The sequence below is a fragment of the Pelophylax lessonae genome, assembly GCF_965119305.1.
Source record: "Pelophylax lessonae genome assembly, chromosome: 10".
NCBI classification, from domain to species: Eukaryota; Metazoa; Chordata; class Amphibia; order Anura; family Ranidae; genus Pelophylax; species Pelophylax lessonae.
The window spans coordinates 26,358,590-26,377,035 of NC_138777.1; the positions used below are offsets into that span (position 1 = coordinate 26,358,590).

General features: G+C 44.5%; 1 protein-coding gene across 2 annotated transcripts in view; it reads left to right on the forward strand.

The window, feature by feature from the left end:
- The window catches only part of TRIM44 (tripartite motif containing 44), a 201,429-nt gene that overhangs the window by 12,986 nt on the left and 169,997 nt on the right, over positions 1-18,446 (forward strand). For both annotated transcript variants that reach the window (XM_082270160.1, XM_082270161.1), the window contains exon 2: positions 5,344-5,421. In XM_082270160.1, the coding sequence (XP_082126286.1) occupies positions 5,344-5,421 (78 nt within the window). The remainder of the gene's footprint in view (positions 1-5,343; positions 5,422-18,446) is intronic.

Genomic DNA, 18,446 nt, shown 5'->3' on the forward strand with positions numbered 1-18,446 from the left:
AAAGTTGGGTGACTTTGAAGCGACTGGAAGCAATGCCTGTGTAATGTTGAGGTCTATGGACCAGAAGTTGCAGCAAAGTCAGACCAAAGTAGTGCAGGGACTACTTTGAAGTCGCTGTGACTTGAAGTCATACAGATATAAATGGTACTCATTGGAAACGATGGGGTTTGACTTGTCATGCTACTTTTCAGTCCCAAGTTGAAGGACAAGTCACACAAGTGTGAAAGGGGCCTTACACGTAACAAAGTGTATGCAGAATGTAGCCATTGTGACTGGTATAAATTAATTAACGCTCAATTGGTTACTATGGAGTATAATATTTTGAAAATCATTGCTACTTTTTGCATTATGTAACTATATTCATTTGCAGGTACCAATCTTGTGAAAGAGGAGAGGGTAAGGGTCCTTTCACACGGCCGCTCCGCTGCTTAAGTCCGCTGCGGGACTTTTTTTTTTTTTTTTCACGGAGCGGATGACATTTGTGTCATCCGCTCTGTGTGCCCGCATATCATACCATCCGTTTGCGGATGATATGCGGACATAATGTAAGTATATGGCACTGCGGATGTCAGCGGATGACACCGCTGACATCCGATTTTCCTTCCTTTCCGTTTTTGGAACGGATGAAAAAATGGGGTTCTGTTCCATTCGAAAAAACAGAACAGAACTGAAAGGAGGAAAATCGGATGTCAGCGGATGGTATTCTGCTGACATCCGCAATGCCATTCACTTACATTAAAGTCCGCAAATCATCCGCAAAAAAATAGGATGATTTGCGGACACACGGAAAGCAGCGGAGCGGCCGTGTGAAAGGACCCTAAACCCCTACTTGATTATTTCAGTAATAAATATTTTAGGCAAAGTGTATATAAAGGAACTTTTGTTAGTTTTGGATACAGTAGGGAATGTTAGACCCTTTGTCCCCTTTCACACAGGCTTTCCCATCCGATCCACCTGTCAGTTTTTCAGGCGGACCGGATCGGATGCTCCATGCTCCCCTATGGAGCAGCGGATGTCAGCAAAAACATCTCCGCTTACACCCGCTGCTATCCAATCCGATCCTGTCCGTGACATCTGGATGGATGGGAACCCTATTTTCCATCCGTCTGGAGGATTGGATCGGATAGAATCGGATGACAACAGACAGGCGGTCCGTTCTCATCCGATCTCCCCATAGAGGAGAGCGGAGATCTGACAGCTCCGTCTCTGCACACAGAGTGGAGACAGAGCTCTCGCTCTCATCCGCCTGCTCAGCGGGGATCGGTGGATCGATCCCCCGCTGAGCAGAACGGACTCCGTTGGGCGCACCACCCATGTGAAAGAGTCCTTGCTGTTTGTGTCCCTGCTGAGGAGATTCGCCCTTCTGTAAAGCCTTTTGACCATTGTTATTGAGCCAGAAAGTGATGGGGAGTTGTCACAATCGCAGGAGGCACAGATGTGCTCACAGGGTGTGCCTGGGGTATAAGTTTGAAGGGGGGTGCATGACGCAGCGTCTTTGGCGGGAAGCAGAGTCCCAGGAGGGAGAGTACGGCTGTCTCTCCTCTTTTCAGAAGGATCGAGAGTCTCGGGTGGCTGCAGGGCTGGCCCAAGACATTGTGCTGCCTGGGTCCGAGAATGAAATGCTGCCCCCCCCCCCCCCCCAAAAAAAAATTCACGCCCTCCAAGAGGCCCCCACATTCTATAGGACTATGAAAGCAGTCAGAGGAGTGTGAGTGTGTACGGAGTGACAGCAGGAGCAGGACAGAGCAGGAGACACTGGGCAGATGAGCGCACCAGGCTTTCTACTGTCTATAGTGCCACAGTGCCCTGCAGGGCTGCGAGCATGGTACAGGAGAATGCAGTGCTGCGGACATGGTACAGGAGAATGCAGTGCTGCGGACATGGTACAGGAGAATGCAGTGCTGCGGACATGGTACAGGAGAATGCAGTGCTGCGGGCATGGTACAGGAGAATGTGGGGCTGCGGGCATGGTACAGGAGAATGCAAAGCTGCGGACATGGTACAGGAGAATGCAAAGCTGCGGACATGGTACAGGAGAATGTAGGGCTGCGGACATGGTACAGGAGAATGTAGGGCTGCGGACATGGTACAGGAGAATGTAGGGCTGCGGACATGGTACAGGAGAATGCAGTGCTGCGGACATGGTACAGGAGAATGTAGGGCTGGGGGCATGGTACAGGAGAATGCAGGGCTGTGGACATGGTACAGGAGAATGCGGAGCTGTGGGCATGGTACAGGAAAATGCGGGGATTCAGGCATGGTGCATGAGAATGCAGGGCTGCGGGCCTGGTACAGGAGAATGCGGGGCTGCGGGCCTGGTACAGGAGAATGCGGGGCTGCGGGCCTGGTACAGGAGAATGCGGGGCTGCGGGCCTGGTACAGGAGAATGCGGGGCTGCGGGCCTGGTACAGGAGAATGCGGGGCTGCAGGCCTGGTACAGGAGAATGCGGGGCTGCGGGCATGGTACAGGAGAATGCAGGGCTGTGGGAACGGTGCAGGAGAATGCGGGGCTGCGGGCATGGTGCAAGAGAATGCAGTGCTGCGGGCATGGTAGAGGAGAATGCGGGTCTGTGGGCATACTACAGGAGATGCAGTGCTGTGGACATGTACCATGCCCGCAGCACTGCATCTTCTGTAGTATGCCTGCAGCCCCGCATAATGGCAGGTAGTGTGGCTGTGTGTGGAGCAGTCTCACTTACCTGTTCCTAAAGGGCGCCTTAGGATTTAAAAATGGCGCCGCCTGGCGCCAAAAAAAGGTCAGCGGCCGGCCTGACATGTACACTGCACATGCGCCGCTGCCGCTCGGTAAAGTCCGTACATGTTCGGCTATTCCCGGAAATAGCCGAACGTTTACGGGCTTTCCCGAGCGGCGGCGCATGCGCAGTGTGCATGTCCGGCCGGCCGCGGACCTTTTTTTTTTTTTTTTTTTTTTTTTTTTTTTTAGCTAGATAGCGGAAGAAGAGAAGAGGCGGGCTGCCTCTCTCTAAGTGCCGTCTGGGTCCCATGGTCCCACCGGGACCCATAGTAGGGCTGGCCCTGGGTGGCTGCTTGAGAGTTGCAGAGTGAGCTGAGCTGCAGAGGGGATCTGGTGTGCCGAGGACCAGTGCAGGTAGAGGGGTTTAGTTCCAGGAAAGCCTGCCAAGGTCGTGAGTACTGTGAACTCCCCCAAGGGGTCTGCCTAGTATAGAGGGGACCACTCCAGTGAAGGTCCCAGGGATCCAGGAGTCAGCTAGCAGTAAAGGGGGTGCCTAGTTCAAGGACCCTGAAGTGTTAGAGGGGGTACCTAGTCAGAGGACCCTGAAGTGTTAAAGGGGGCGCTGGCAGTTGGGCCCTGAAGAGTCAGTGTGCAGTGTACAGTGTTGAGAGTTGCAGCAGCCGAAAGCAGTAACAAGGAGCTACCTCAGTCAGTGAAGGGCTGAAGGGAGCTTTTCAGTGATTTTTGTGTCAGAAGTCAAGTGTTCTACAGTCCTGGATCTTCTGTTAACAAACAAGTTCAAGTCGAGGGTTCAGCACAAGTTCAGTATCGCAGTTTCTTTAAGCTCCAGGAAGCGTTGGTAAGCATTAAGCTGGCGTCAAGACAGCGCCAACGGGCATTTTTCTGTACAGTGTCCCAGTCTAACCTAGTTGAGCCAGAGGAGTATCCCACTCATTCTCTTCTCCCATCCCCTAAATACAATAAACAAAACAAACCAAAGATACCGGAATGGTCATTGTCTCAGTTCTCACACCTGGGTTCACAACTTAAATGTGTTGGGAGTGTTACCGGTAACAATCGCAGACCCATCTCAGGCCCAATGCCTGGAAATTTTGCTACACACACAATCCCTGGGGGTCAATTTCCATTTGGTATTGCTATTTTGGAATGAGGGTTCATAGTGGAGTTGGTCTTTTCCCCCTTATTATATTTTTACCAATGGTACAGTTGTCTTTCTAGGTACAATGATACAATATTTGGAGTTGGTTCTCTTTTTTAATTTTTTTTTTTGAAAAGGTGAACTTACTCCTTAAGGCTGAGTTCACACTTTTCCGCTGCTGTGCACTGCAGTACATGTTATGCGCTTTAGCCTGTTGCAGTGCCATTCATTTTGAATGGCACCCCAGCACACTAAGGCAATGTAGCTCCAATGTGCAGGTATGTTGTGGTGTACTGTATCTATGGAGGAGACTCGTTGTCACCCTTTGAAAAGGATGTATGTTAGGACTACAAAACACCCCCTTCCGTTTTTTCCTTTTATAAGGGGGGGGGGGTGCTGTAGTCCAATTATCCTTCCCAATAACATTGTTTGAGATAACACTGCAGACTGTTCAAGACAACTCAATTTCTAGCAGCATCAACAGATATTTCCCTATCATCCATTAAGGGACAAAGCTTTATAGCTAACAGGCAACCTATGGTAAAACTGTCATTCCCCTGTAGGTGGCAGTATAACCTACACTGTTTAGTCATACAGTGTGACAGATGCCGCACATCATAATGTGAAAACCCCCTCAGCCTTGGCTCCTCCTAGACCACACCCCCGATGTTTCTCCAAGCCCTAGGGGTGGGGTGAAATGCGTCGGAGGTGGCCTAGGAGGAGCCGAGGCTGAGTCCGTTTTAACATTATATCAAACACTGTGTGCGATATCTGTACACTATATGAATAAAAGATAGCTGGATGAGCTTTCAGGTGGCCTGCACCCTCTTCTAATTGTGAATCACTGGGGTGACAGCATTGAAGGACACTTGGTGCAAGTTGCTAAGCATTGCCGTGACTATGTTGCCTAGTACCATCAAGCTGTGTCCCTCATTGGGTTCCAAAATAAGAGTTTTACAATGGGTACAGATATCTTATTGTCTTTATTGCCCGTTGAGGGACACAGCTTGATGGTATTAGGTAACATAGGTTATACTGCCACCTACAGGAGAAAGACAATATAAGCTTAGATTGTCTATTATCCATAAATTTAATGCATTTTATGGTAGGTACAAAAATCCTATTTTCTCTATTGCCCATTGAGGGACACAGCTTGATGGTATTAGGTAACGTAGGTTACACTGCCGCCTACAGGAGAAAGACAGTATAAGCTTAGGTTGCCTATTATCCATAAACTTAATGGATTTTACGGTAAGTACAAAAATCCTATTTTCTCTATGTGTGATGTGCTGCAAAAATGGTCACATGACCTTTCTTTTGATATTTTTGTGCATTGCCAGCCAATTTATTTTAATATACTCTTTTAACCCAACCAGAAAAGTCTAAGCCTACCCTAAAAATAGGGGTCATTGTCTTTAATTTTAACTTTGCTGTTTGCATCCTCCCTAAATATCCTCTGCTCTACTGACCTTTGCTCTCCTTCCTATAGAAAAGAAAGCCTGTTGACCTGAAGCTGGCCATGGGGGACATGGTGGAGAAGCTGAAGGAGAAACTCCTCAACCCCAACGTAAGTGTGTGTGTTGTTCCCACGCCCTGTGAGCCCCCTTTTTGTCTCTGCTGCCACTCTTTACTGCCTCTCCGTAGAGCCAGCTGCTGCTCGCCCTGCATGTTTTATTGGCTGCCGGAGGCTGTCTGGGAAACTGTAACTGAAGCACTTTACTCAAATAGCCTGGACACCATTCAAGACTCTGCCTCGCCGCTCTTCACTTTCCTGGCGTCGCCCTGTGTATTATTAATGGGTTCAGCAGGGAATCTTTAATACAGGAACAAAAGAGACCCCCTCAAAGGGCAGCCGGAGATGGTAAACCGCATTCCCCAAGAGGGGCTTCTCTTATTCTGGTGGTAACATCCAATGCTGAATTAAAGGAGACGTCCACAGATGAACATGAAAATTGTGTGATTAAAGGGAAAGGTCTAAAGGGATAAAACGTATTGAGAGAGTCTTCATGGACTAAAAGGGTTAAAAAAAAAAAATAGCATTTAAAAAAATACAGAATATACAATTGTAAACATGTGCAGAACGAAATAATTAGTTTTGTTTCAATCCATTATTTTAAATAATTGTGTTTAGTTAAATTCTTTTCAAATTTGATATTAATTTTTCGAATGCGGTCGAATTCCAAAGTTGGAATTGGCATTCAAATTCAGATTTATTCTACTCAAATTTTGAATTTTGGAAGAATAAATTCGAATTTGATTAGAATAGAAAAAAAAATAAAAGAGTAAAATAAGAGAATAGAAAATAATAGAATAAAATAGAAAAAACAATGGAATAAATTTGAATATAATTTTTCAAATTCAGTCGAATTCCAAAGTTTGTATTGGCATTCAAATTCAGATTTATTCTACTCAAATTTTGAATTTTGGAAGAATAAATTCGAATTTGATTAGAATAGAAAAAAAAATAAAAGAGTAAAATAAGAGAATAGAAAATAATAGAATAAAATAGAAAAAACAATGGAATAAATTTGAATATAATTTTTCAAATTCAGTCGAATTCCAAAGTTTGTATTGGCATTCAAATTCAGATTTATTCTACTCAAAATTTGAATTTTGGAAGAATAAATTCGAATTTGATTACAATAGAAAAAAAAATAAGAGTAAAATAAGAGAATAGAAAATAATAGAATAAAATTGAAAAAAAAACAATAGAATAGAAAAAAAAAAACCAATAGAATAAATGTGAATATAATTTTTCAAATTCAGTTGAATTCCAAAGTTTGTGTTGGCATTCAAATTCAGATTTATTCTACTCAAATTTTGAATTTTGGTAGAATAAATTCGAATTTGATTAGAATAGAAAAAAAAATAAAAGAGTAAAATAAGAGAATAGAAAATAATAGAATAAAATAGAAAAAACAATGGAATAAATTTGAATATAATTTTTCAAATTCAGTCGAATTCCAAAGTTTGTATTGGCATTCAAATTCAGATTTATTCTACTCAAAATTTGAATTTTGGAAGAATAAATTCGAATTTGATTAGAATGGAAAAAAATAAAAGAGCAAAATAAGAATAGAAAATAATAGAATAAAATAGAAAAAAACAATAGAATAGAAAAAAAAAACCAATAGAACAAATTTGAATATAATTTTTCAAATTCAGTCGAATTCCAAAGTTTGCATTGGCATTCAAATTCAGATTTATTCTACTCAAAATTTGAATTTTGGAAGAATAAATTCGAATTTGATTAGAATAGAAAAAAAATAAGAGTAAAATAAGAGAATAGAAAATAATAGAATAAAATAGAAAAAAACAATAGAATAGAAAAAACTATAGAATAAATTAGAAAAAAACTATAGAATAAATTAGAATATAACCCTCGAATTTGGAATAGAAATAATTAGAATTGACAAGAATAGAATAGACAAGAATTAAAAATAGGAATAGAAAAAAAAACAATAAAACAGAATATATTAGAATATAATCGGCTTACAAAATTTAAATTTTGAATAGATTAATTGCAAATTTGATTTGAGTTTTCCAAATTGGCATTCAAATTCATTCTATTCGAAATTCAAATTTCGGAAATGGTAATATATTTTTTTCTAATTTATTCTATTCTATTCCTTTATTTTCTATTATATTTTATTCTATTCTTTTATTTTCTATTCTGTTCTGTTTTACTCTATTCTTTTCTATTCTCTTCCTTTATTTTATATTCTATTCCTTTTTATTTTTTATTCAATTTTATTATTCTGTTGTTTTCGAATTAGATTTGAATTCCGGCCGAATTTTGTTTTATTATTTGAGTTTTGTTTAAATTGGTTACTATTATAATTCAGAAATTCGGATACATCTGAATCTCTGAATAATGAAAAATTTGTCTGAATTTCGATTTGGAACGAAACAAACCGCACATGTCTATACAATTTCTTTACAAGCTATGATGTAATTAGTTATGAAAAATCACCTTTCCTTTTCATTCAGCCACTGTAATGTTCTGTGAAATGCAATATGGCAACCTGGAGGAGTTGTGTATACAGATAGTGTACTGAACGACCTCCAGAAATGTCATTCCCTGCTTGTGTGATTGGCTCACAAATTTTCCCTGAAGTCTGCCTATGATACAAGTCAGATTTTAGTCATCCTCTGCAACAAAAATGTCACTCTTGGTGAGATACTGCCAAAGTGTTAATACCTTCTAAAGAGTTGCAAACCCTGAAACTCTCCTTCTTAGACAGAATGAACGAAAAAGGAGCTCCCATTCAGGTTCACTCTAAAGACAACCGCTTTTTCCTCAGAACAGAAACAGGTAGGAATCTGTAACAAAGTTTGGTAAAATTCCTTCAATGTACAGAGATCACCCAGAGGGGAATGTTCTTTCAACAAAAGTGGAGTTACTCTTTAATATGTACAGTCTGGGAAGGGAAAGGGGGGATATGATGGAAACCTTTAACCCCTTTCTGCCTGCGTAACACTTGGGTGCAGCTGCATGAAAGTGGGCTTTAACGCTCACATGCTGCACATATGCAGGGCCACAGTTAGAAATCATAGGGCCCCATACTGCCTATCCGATGGGGCCTCTAACCCCGCCCCTGACCCCGCATACATGCCTAAAAAATGCAGCTTTGTCTTTAAAGGGGGACAAAAGGAGGCACTGGTGTTCAGTTGGGGGTGATGGGGGTATTGGTGCTTAGTGGGGTGGGGGGGGGATTAAGGGTCCTGGTGCTTCGTAGGGGTGGGTTAGGCATCCTGGTGCTTAATGGGGGTAGATGGGGGGTTCTGGTGTATAGTGGAGAGAGATGGGGAGTCCTTGGGCTTAGTCTGGGGAGATGGGGGGACCTTGTGCTTAGTGAAGGGAGATGAGGGTGTTGGTGCTTAGTAGGGGGAGATGGGGGTGATGCTGCTTAATAGGGGGAGATGGGAGGTGTTGGTGCTTAGAGGGGGCAGATGGGGGACCTGGTGATAGTGGGGGAGATGGGGGTGTTGCTGCTTAGTAGAGGAGATGAGAGGACATAAGGCTTAGTGGGGGGGGATGATGGGGGTGTTGGAGCTTAGTAGGGGGGATGGGAGGTGTTGGTGCTTAGTGGGGGAGATGGGGGCGTTTTCTCTTAGTAGGGGGAAGGGATGCGTTTGTGCTTAGTAGGGGGAGATGGGAGATGTTGGTGCTTAGTGGGGAGATATAAGGGGTCTTGGTGCTTAGTGGAGAGAGATGGGGGGGTCTTGGTGCCTAGTAAGGGAGATGGGGGGTCTTGGTGCCTAGTGAGGGAGATATAATGGGTCTTGGTGCTTAGTGGAGAGAGATGGGGGATCTTGGTGCCTAGTGAGGGAGATGGGGGGTCTCGTATTGGTGGTCCTAGTGCTTAGTGGAGAGAGATGGGGGAGGTCCGGGTACTTAGTGGCTAGAGATGGGGGACGTTTTTGATGCTTACTGGGGGTAAATTGGGAGCACTGCCAGTCAGTGGGGAAGGGGGGGGGGGCACTTGTGCTAAGTGGGGGAAGATGGAAGGCCCTGGTGCTTATTGGGGGAAGATTAGGGGCATGCCAGTTAGTGGGGGGGGGGGGGGCAATACTTGGTTGCTGATCCTTCTGGAATCCTGTAGAAGAATCACCCTCTTCTTACTATTCCTGTCTGCTGATCTTTTTTCATCTGTAATGATGTCAGGAATGGCAAAGCAGTGATGGTCCTCTCTAGGCATGCTGACCACAGGAAAAGTGATACTGCTCTCACTTCTCCTGTCATTGGCGGTCCCCCCCTCCAATGCGGTGCCCTGCCCTCTAGATGAAAAGATTGGCCCCCCCAGCCCAGGTAATATGAGTTGCCACCTGGGGAGCCACAGTGGAGCCACACTATGTAGTAACAGTATGTATAGAGCATGTACTATGTGAAGCCTGAAGCTGCCGGCTGGCTGGCCCCCCTGTTAAGTGATCAGGCCCGGGCCTCCTACTGGACCCCCTTATCGTAATGGTGGTCCTGCACATATGTGTCACTAGGCAGCTGATCTTTCTATGCTTTGAGCACCCTCACTGTGCTTCCCCAGAACTGCAACCGAGCTATCAAAGGACTGGACGGCATGCTGAAGATGTGGCCAAACCAGAGTTTTGTAAAGCGGTAGAACTATAATCTTGTCTTGCTTGCTGCAGCTTGGCACTGCATACTTTTGCTGAGTTTGTGATCTATTAAGGCCATTTGCATCCTTGATTCTCCCAGATGTTCTGAACTTGTGAACTTCCTTTCAGAGTTTTAGCTCCCAAATTCATTACCTAATATTTTTCACCATTAAACCTCATTTGCCATGTAGTTGCTTTATTTTTATTGAGGTCTTCTTGTAAGGTCTCTATATTCTGCTGTGAATTTATTACACTTCTTAGCTTTGTATCATCAGCAAACACTGAGATTGAACTATGTATACCATCCTCTATATTGTATATGAACAAATTAACCAACTCCCGCCTGCTGTATTGGCAACTGACGGGCGGGCATCAGCTCTCTCCTTCTGGGATATTGTGCCACTCTCGCCATTCTTGCACGTCGTGCGGCAATCGGTGGTGCGCTTTGTCCCTATAACAGGGCGCATCGCCGATCTCGGTAAAGAGCCAATGACGAGGCGCTTTACCCATGTGATTAGCTGTGTCCAATCACAGCTGATCACATGTAACCAAGAAAATGCCAGTTATCGAGATAGGGTAGGAGAGCCGATCAGCGACATTTCCTCACAGGGGACATCTGCACAGATAATAGGGCACTGATTATTAGTGAAGCCCCAACAGTGCCCAGCAGTGATATCAGACAGTGCCCATCAGGGATGCCAATAATGGCCTGCTCATCAGTGCTGCCTTTTAGTGCCCATCAGTGCCTGCTCATCAGTGCTGCCTTTCAGTGCCCATCAGTGCCTGCTCATCAGTGCTGCCTTTTAGTGCCTATCAGTGCCTATTAATCAGTGCTGCCTTTTAGTGCCTATCAGTGCCCGTTCATCATAGCTGCCTTTCAGTGCCTGCAAATCAGTGCTGCATATTAGTGCCACCTATCAGTGCAGCTTCATCAGTGCACATCAGTTAATTACTTATTTAAAAAATATTATAACAGAAACTTTTAGTCTTTTTTCATTTTTTCAAAAAATAAAAAACCCAGTGGTGATTAAATGCCACCAAAAGAAAGCTTTATCTGTCTCAAAAAATGATAAAAGATTTTGTTAGGGTGCAGCGTTGCATGACCGCGCAATTGTCATTCAAAGTGCGACAGCGCTGAAAGCTAAAAATTGGCCTGGGCAAGAAGGGGGTAAAAGTTCCCAGTAGGCAAGTAAACCGAATTGGTCCCAGGAGAGAGCCTTGGGGGTACCCTGCTCAGACCATTCTGAGTACACTTTATTTATCACCACCTTCTGGATCCGCTTCTGCAACCAGTTTTCAATCCAGGTACATACACCATCATTCATGCCAATAAACCTTAAAGTGTTACTAAACCCACAACAGTAAAATCAGTAAAGCATGCTTGTTATACTCACTGTGGAACCTCTGCATTATGCAAAAAGGCTGTTTGATCCAGTTTTCTGTGATCCTCCCCTTCTTCTACTGCCCCCAATCCATCTGCTGATAGCAATTCACACTTTCCGACCGTCCTATAGTAAAATGACAGCCGCAAAGTGGTTGTCCCAACCCGGCCAGGCGTCATATGACGTCCAGCAGGATAGGCAGCTCTGCGCGCCTGTAATGAAGGCTATATCCTCGTTATTACTATTACGTTTTTTGGGTTTCAATAACTCCTGTCTATTCATAGAGTAAACCTCATTCCTGGCCTCCACCAATTGTTTTTCCATGTAGCCCTTCCCCTTAAATCTATGTATTAGTTTATCATAGTTTTGGCTACATAGTCATGGATATTACTACAATTGCGTCTAATACGCACAAATTGTACCTTTTGGGATGGCCCCCACCCACCTAGGATGATGACAACTCCTAGTAGAGATGTAACCATTGCAATCTACAGGTATGAATTGGGTTCTGGTGTATAGCCCATTGTTTTTCCTAAAAATCCATGAATTGTACCATATCTTCATTTCAATTCCCTGTAAGTTTGATCCCATAGATGTTATGGTTCAAATCCTCCAGGAACTTGAGAAGTTCACTTGGTTCCCCTTCCCATACTATCGTGATATCATCAATACACCTTTTGTAATATTTAAGTTGGGAAGGTGTATCAGAAAAAATCTGTTCCTCTTCCTATTTGGCCAAAAAGATGTTGGCAATGCTGAGAGCATACCGTGTCCCCATAGCTACTCCTTTAATTTGGTTAAAAAAAATTCCCACCATCAGGGTTCGTACGGTCCTTGAAAACCTGGAAAAGTTATGAAATTTTGAGATGACATTTTCCAGGCCTGGAAAGGTCATGGAAAATTACGATTCCACAAATGTTTTGGAAAAGTCATGGAAATCTGGGGAGGAGCGGCGGGCAGCGGCGGGGGGAGCGGATGCTTAAAACTTTAGTGTAAATGTATTATTTTATTTAATGTTTGTGCACATATTGATTTCCGGGTCCGCAGCGGCCGAGGAGATGATCGTGCACCAAGCACTAATCACTGGCAGCGGGGAGGGCCGGGCTGCGGTTTGCCTGGATGTGACTGGCCAGCAGCAGCAAACCAATCACATTTGGCGGAAGCGTCACTGGAGGGCGGGCCGCTTGAACGTGATGATGACGCGGAAGGGGGCGGTAACCGTTTCGGTTACCGCACCCCCACGTCATCACGTTCATGCGGCCGGCCCGCCCTCCATTGACGCTTCCGCTGCCTGTGATTGGTTTGCTGCTGCTGGCCAGTCACATCCAGGCAAACCGCAGCCCGGCCCTCCCCACTGCCAGTCATTGGTGCACGATCATCTCCTCGGCTGCTGCTGCCTGGCCAGTGACCGACCGTAGGGCAAACTGCGGACACCTACTGTACCAGTCCTATACGGGAATGTTAAAAAATAAATGTAAATAAATTATTAAGCATCCAATCCTGAGTCGCCTTTCTGTGAGAACTCTTTTCTGCCTCATGGGACAGTTAGGTTCGGCCTAAGAATAGTAAGCGCCGCATTTTGTCCAGCTGCACCTTCATGACTGCCTGAACAGCTTTATTTGGGCAAGCAGGAGCACCACTGTTCTTTCTCCCAAAAGTAAGTGCCGCATTTGTGCACCATCAGATCTGTGCCATCCATACCAGTCCGCCTGCACCTTATGACTGTCGCTTGGGCATAAAAAGATTACTGTGCTGCATTTTGTGCATCTCACTGTCTGTGCCATCCATACCAGTCCGCCTGCACCTCATGACTGTCGCTTGGGCCTAAAAAGATTACTGTGCTGCATTTTGTGCCATCCATACCAGTCTGTTCACAGTTACAGCAATGCCAGGGAAATGCAGCTTTAAAAATGTATGGCTTCATTTATATTAGTAAAAATATGCTGGGTGTGACATAGATTTTCTTCTTATTTAACACGTATACATAGACATTTCATGAAACATTAGGTCATGAATATTTACGTGAAGTCATGGAAAAGTCATGGAATTTCATTGGTGAAAATGTGTATGAACCCTGCACCATACCAAAAATAGATGTTAGACATAGCCATATGTAGGCCTTCCAGAAGGAATTCGATCTTGACCTGCTTCAGATTGGTTTGTCCCTCTAGGGCCCACCTGACTGTTTTCATAGCATCCTCCTGTCTAATACTGGTATATAGGGATTCCACACCCACTGTTGCCAGTATCGTAGAACTCCCTACCTCAATCTCTTGTAATGAGACAATGGTGTCTCTTCTATCTTTTAGAAAAGATCTCCCGTTAGCTGCCAGGGGTTGCAGAAAGACATCCAGATACTCCCCAATTCTTGCATAAGGGGAATTTATCCCACTAATGATGGGTCGCCCAGGTGGCCTGTCTTTCTTTTTGTGAATTCTTGGTATTTGATATATGACCGGGATCCGGGGAGCTTTTAAATTCAAATATCTACTTACATTTTTATCCAGTATTCCATTATTAGTCCTCTTTTTTATCCATTTCACAAGCTTGCTTTTAAGTGTGTTGGTGGGGTCTCCTTGCAATGGTTTGTAGGTTTCTCTATCATTAATTATTTCAAGTAACACGACCTCCTAGTCCTCCTTCTTGAGTATTACCAGTCCACCCCCCATTATCCGCTGGTCTAATGACTATATCCCTTCTGCTTTCTAGTTCTTTAATACCTTCCCATATCTTTTTAGTGCTCCTATTCTGCTTAATCTTAAAATATTGGACTTCTTGCTGTACCATGTTCCTAAAAACTTGTATATATTGGTATGTGCTGGATATAAGATTAAATGTGGATTCATTCTTAAGACCACTATGCTTAAATTCCGGGTGTTCAACCAATAATATATCCCAATTATTTTCCATAAAAAATTTCATGATATTAAGTTTCCTGATGAATTTATATATAGAGGTCTTCTACTTTCCTACCACTTTATAAAACTCTGGTCCGACCACATCTGGAGTATTCAGTTCAGTTCTGGTCGCCAGTCCTCAGGAGGGATGTGTTGGAGCTGGAGAGAGTACAGAGAATGGCAACTAAACTAATTAGGGGATTGGAGGACCTTAATTATGAAGAGCGCTTACAAGTGCTTGATTTATTCTCCCTGGAAAGGAGACGCCTGAGAGGGGACATGATAGTAATTTACAAGTACCTCAACGGTGATCTCAACATAGAAAAAAAACTGTTCAGTCGCAATGAATGCATGAGGACACAAGGCCATACAATGCGATTAGAGGAGAAGAGATTTAACCTTAGGCTACGCAGGGAGTTTTTTTCAGTAAGGGCTACAAGATTGTGGAATTCTCTACCACAAGTGGAAGTAACTGCGGGGAGTATGGCCAGGGGCATATCGAGGGGTTGGCTAGAACGGCGCCCACCCCCTGCTCCAATCCCGGAGCTCTCTGTGTGTGTCCAGGCAGGCGGCGACAGTCAGTGTCGGAGCTCCGTGCCGTGTCACCCCCTCTCTCCCTGCCACCCCCTCTCCCTGTCACCTCCTCTCCTCTATGTAAACCACCCCCCGTCTCTATCTGTCAAATTCTCTCTCCCTGGGGGGGGGGGGGGCGCAGATACAGTTCCTCGCCAAGGGTGCTGGAGACCCTAGGTACGCCTCTGAGTATGGCTACTTTTAAATGACACTTGGACGTACATCTCAAGGATCACAACATTCAGGAGTATGGGAAATGAATACATCCACACACACCTACACAGGTTGAACTGGATGGACTATTGTCTTTATTCAACCTCAACTACTATGTACTGTCCCCAATCGATTTGCTGATAAGACAGAGCCTTGGGGGCACTCTGCACATGCTCAGTCTGGTATGTATTGCTAGAGGATTTATTTTTATTTTTTTCTCTTGGAAGAGTGCATGTGATCAGTACAGGGCCAATCAGCACTGTCCTATTCCTATGTATTTTCTTTTTTTTTTCCCAGTAGTTTTTTTGAAAAGTTGATGGCTGTGCTGGACTGACTCACTCGTTAGAGGGTCTGTGGGTGGGTGGTAGGTGAGAGAGGGCCACTTGGCGAAATTAACTCCCAATCAGTCTGGCCCGACTGGATGAAAAAAGGCAGTGGACCCTTGTTAAGGGGTCTCAGCTGTCGTTTCCAAAGTTTCTAGTGGTATTCGGTTAAAGGAGCGCCAAAAATCAGCAATAAGATCAAAAGATCGTCATTTTATTGGTAGCAGAACATGTAAAAGCCAACGCGTTTCAGGGGAACAGAGACTACTCCTTCTTCAGGGCGTAAATGTTGCTATTCGGATCTGCAACCGACAGCATAACCTTTTTTTTTCCCAGACAGATATAAAAATATTTTTAAAAAATAACTTTTAAAAATATGTTTTACAAACCAATAGGGAGCAAGTAAGAGAAGTTCATTGTTCATACACTATAATTTGGCCAAGAGTAAACACAAAGCCCTATGCTAATACGTAAAAAAAAAATGCTGAACTGCAAAGTTTTCTTTCCTTCATATGTAAAAGTCCAATCCCTCCCCTCTTCCCTCCGTAGTCCCTGCTTGCCCCTAGTCCTGGCACGGCTTCACATGTATTGCCTACTGTGACTGTTATAGTTAAGAATCTAATTAAGGAGCGGCTATAATTCTCAGCGACACTTTGTAGAATTCTGCAGACTCAGCCAAAATGAGAACAGTGGGGAGCAGTGTAAGGACGTGTACAGCCGGCCTCTCTGTAGGACCATAGTGGGTACCAACGCCTGGGGGGACAACGTGCCTAATACAAAACTTACAGAGAGAAATCTGAGTGCAAAGTTTTATAGAACCATTTTTTTTATTCTTCCAAAATCCTATAGTTACCAAAATCTTATTACATAGCTTGATTTTCCTGGGGTATAGCTTCCTTTTAAAATATGTAGAGTTAAATCAGAATTTTATTCTGATTATATTTTGCCTTTTCGCCTTCATCAACATGCTAATGAAATTATTAAATAAAACTTTCCGTTCTCATTTTAGTGATGCCATCACTGGGTCTCTGTGCTTTGCTTCTCTATGCAATGCAGCTAGGCCTGGCAAAACTGCTAGGCAATCTAGGCAGCCCCTTAGGGATTCCTAACACTCCTCTGGCTTCCGCACACAGGCCTCCATTCACAAAGCTTTATGATGCAGTATTTTAGCAGTAAAATCTTGCGTTTAACGCCAGTGGCTTCAATAACCAGTTACTGTTATGGTTGTTAACCACTTTACGTCTGCTCACATTGCTGCTACTGCAGCAATGTGGCTCGTTATCGTCCAGCGACGTAGACCTACGTCGCTGGACTCCTCCCCTTGTGGGCGGCGCGGGCGCGCCGCCGGAGGCTCGCTCCCGCTGTGTTCAGTCACAGCGGGAGTCGGGCCAGGGGAGAAGCAGCGGCGATCGCTGCTGCTCTTCCCCGATCGTTGGGGAATCGAGTGTGGATCTCCTGAGTGACAGGCAGTGACAGATTGCAGGGTTCAGCATAGCTGAACCTGCGATCTGTCCCTGTGTCATAGTCCCCTCCCCCCACACATGTCAGTAAGCACCAGGCATACATTAACCCCTCCCTCTCCAATAAAATTAACCCCTTCCCTGCCAGTGTCATTTTTACAGTAACCGTGCATATTTATAGCACTGATTACTGTAGTAATGTCACTGGTACCCCCAATAGTGTCAAAAATCTCAGTCAAGGCTCCGATCTGTCCGCCGCAATGTCGCAGTCCCGCAAAAAAATTGCAGATCGTCGCCATTACTCGTTAAAAAAAAAAAAACACCAAAAATGACAGAAATCTTTCCCTTAGTTAGTAAACGCAATAACTTTTGCGCAAACCAATCAAAATACACTTATTGAGATTTTTTTTTTTTTTTTTACCAAAAATATGTAGCAGAAAACAAATAAATTTAAAAAAAATTTTGATTTTTACTTTTTTTTTTGGGGGGGGGGGGAATTTCATATAAAAAAAATGTGAAAAATATTGTTATTTTTTCAAAATTTACGCTCTTTTTTTTCGTTTAAAGGCGCAAAAAGTAAAAATCGCACAGGTGATCAAACGCCACCAAAAGAAAGCTCTGTTTGTGGGAAAAAAAGGACGTAAATTTTGTTTGGGTACAGCGTCGCACGACCACGCAATTGTCAGTTAAAGTCGCACAGTGCCGAATCGCAAAAAGTGGCCTGGACGTAAGACCGCAAAATCCTCCGGTGGTGAAGTGGTTAAGGAGCAGGCCCATCCTTAACAACTGATGAGCCATCAGCTGTCAACGGGGTTTCCCCACTGACAGCTGACATGTGAAAAAAAGAATGTCGGCAGTGAAAAATGCAGAAAAAGAACAGGGTGGGGGTCCTTTAAAATCTATGAGACCCGAAGAGCCTGGCATGGATTGTGGGGGGACCCCACACTGTTTTTTTTTTTTTCTGTGCCAAAATAAAAAAAAAAATCCATACCAGACCCTTATCAGAGCATGCAGCCCGGCAAGCCAGGAAAGGGAGGGGATGAGCGAGCGCCCCCCCCCCCCCCCCCGAACCATACCAGGTCACATGCCACTCATGGGAGGGTTGCTTAGGGGCAGGGGGACTCTGCCCCCCCTCCAAAGCACCTTGTACCCATTCTGATAAGCCCCCCCCCACAACCCTGGCCGGTGGTCAAGGGGGTCTGCGGGCAGGGGGCTTATCAGAATATGGAAGCCCCCTTTAACAAGGGTGCTCCCAGATCCTGCCTCCCCCATGTAAATAAGTATGGGGTACATAGTACCCCTACACATTCACCAGAAAAACACAGCACGAGTTTTTGAGTCCTTTCTTTAAAAAAAATCAAAAATAGAAAAAAATGTCCCCTGGTGTAGATCCATCGTTAATCACGATGCCCACCGCTACCGCCGACCCGAAAACTGAGCCAGAAGTTGGAGCTGGTACCTGTCAAAATTAAAGGCGCCCCCCCCCCCAAAAAAAAAAGTGCCAAGTGTGGCAGTGGAGGAGGGGAGGAGGCAGACAAGTGGAGCTTCCCCTTTTGGTTGGAGCTCCACTTTAACCAACCCAGTGGTGCTCCTCCTTTGCCCAGCCAGGATGTGGGTGGGGTCGGGACCA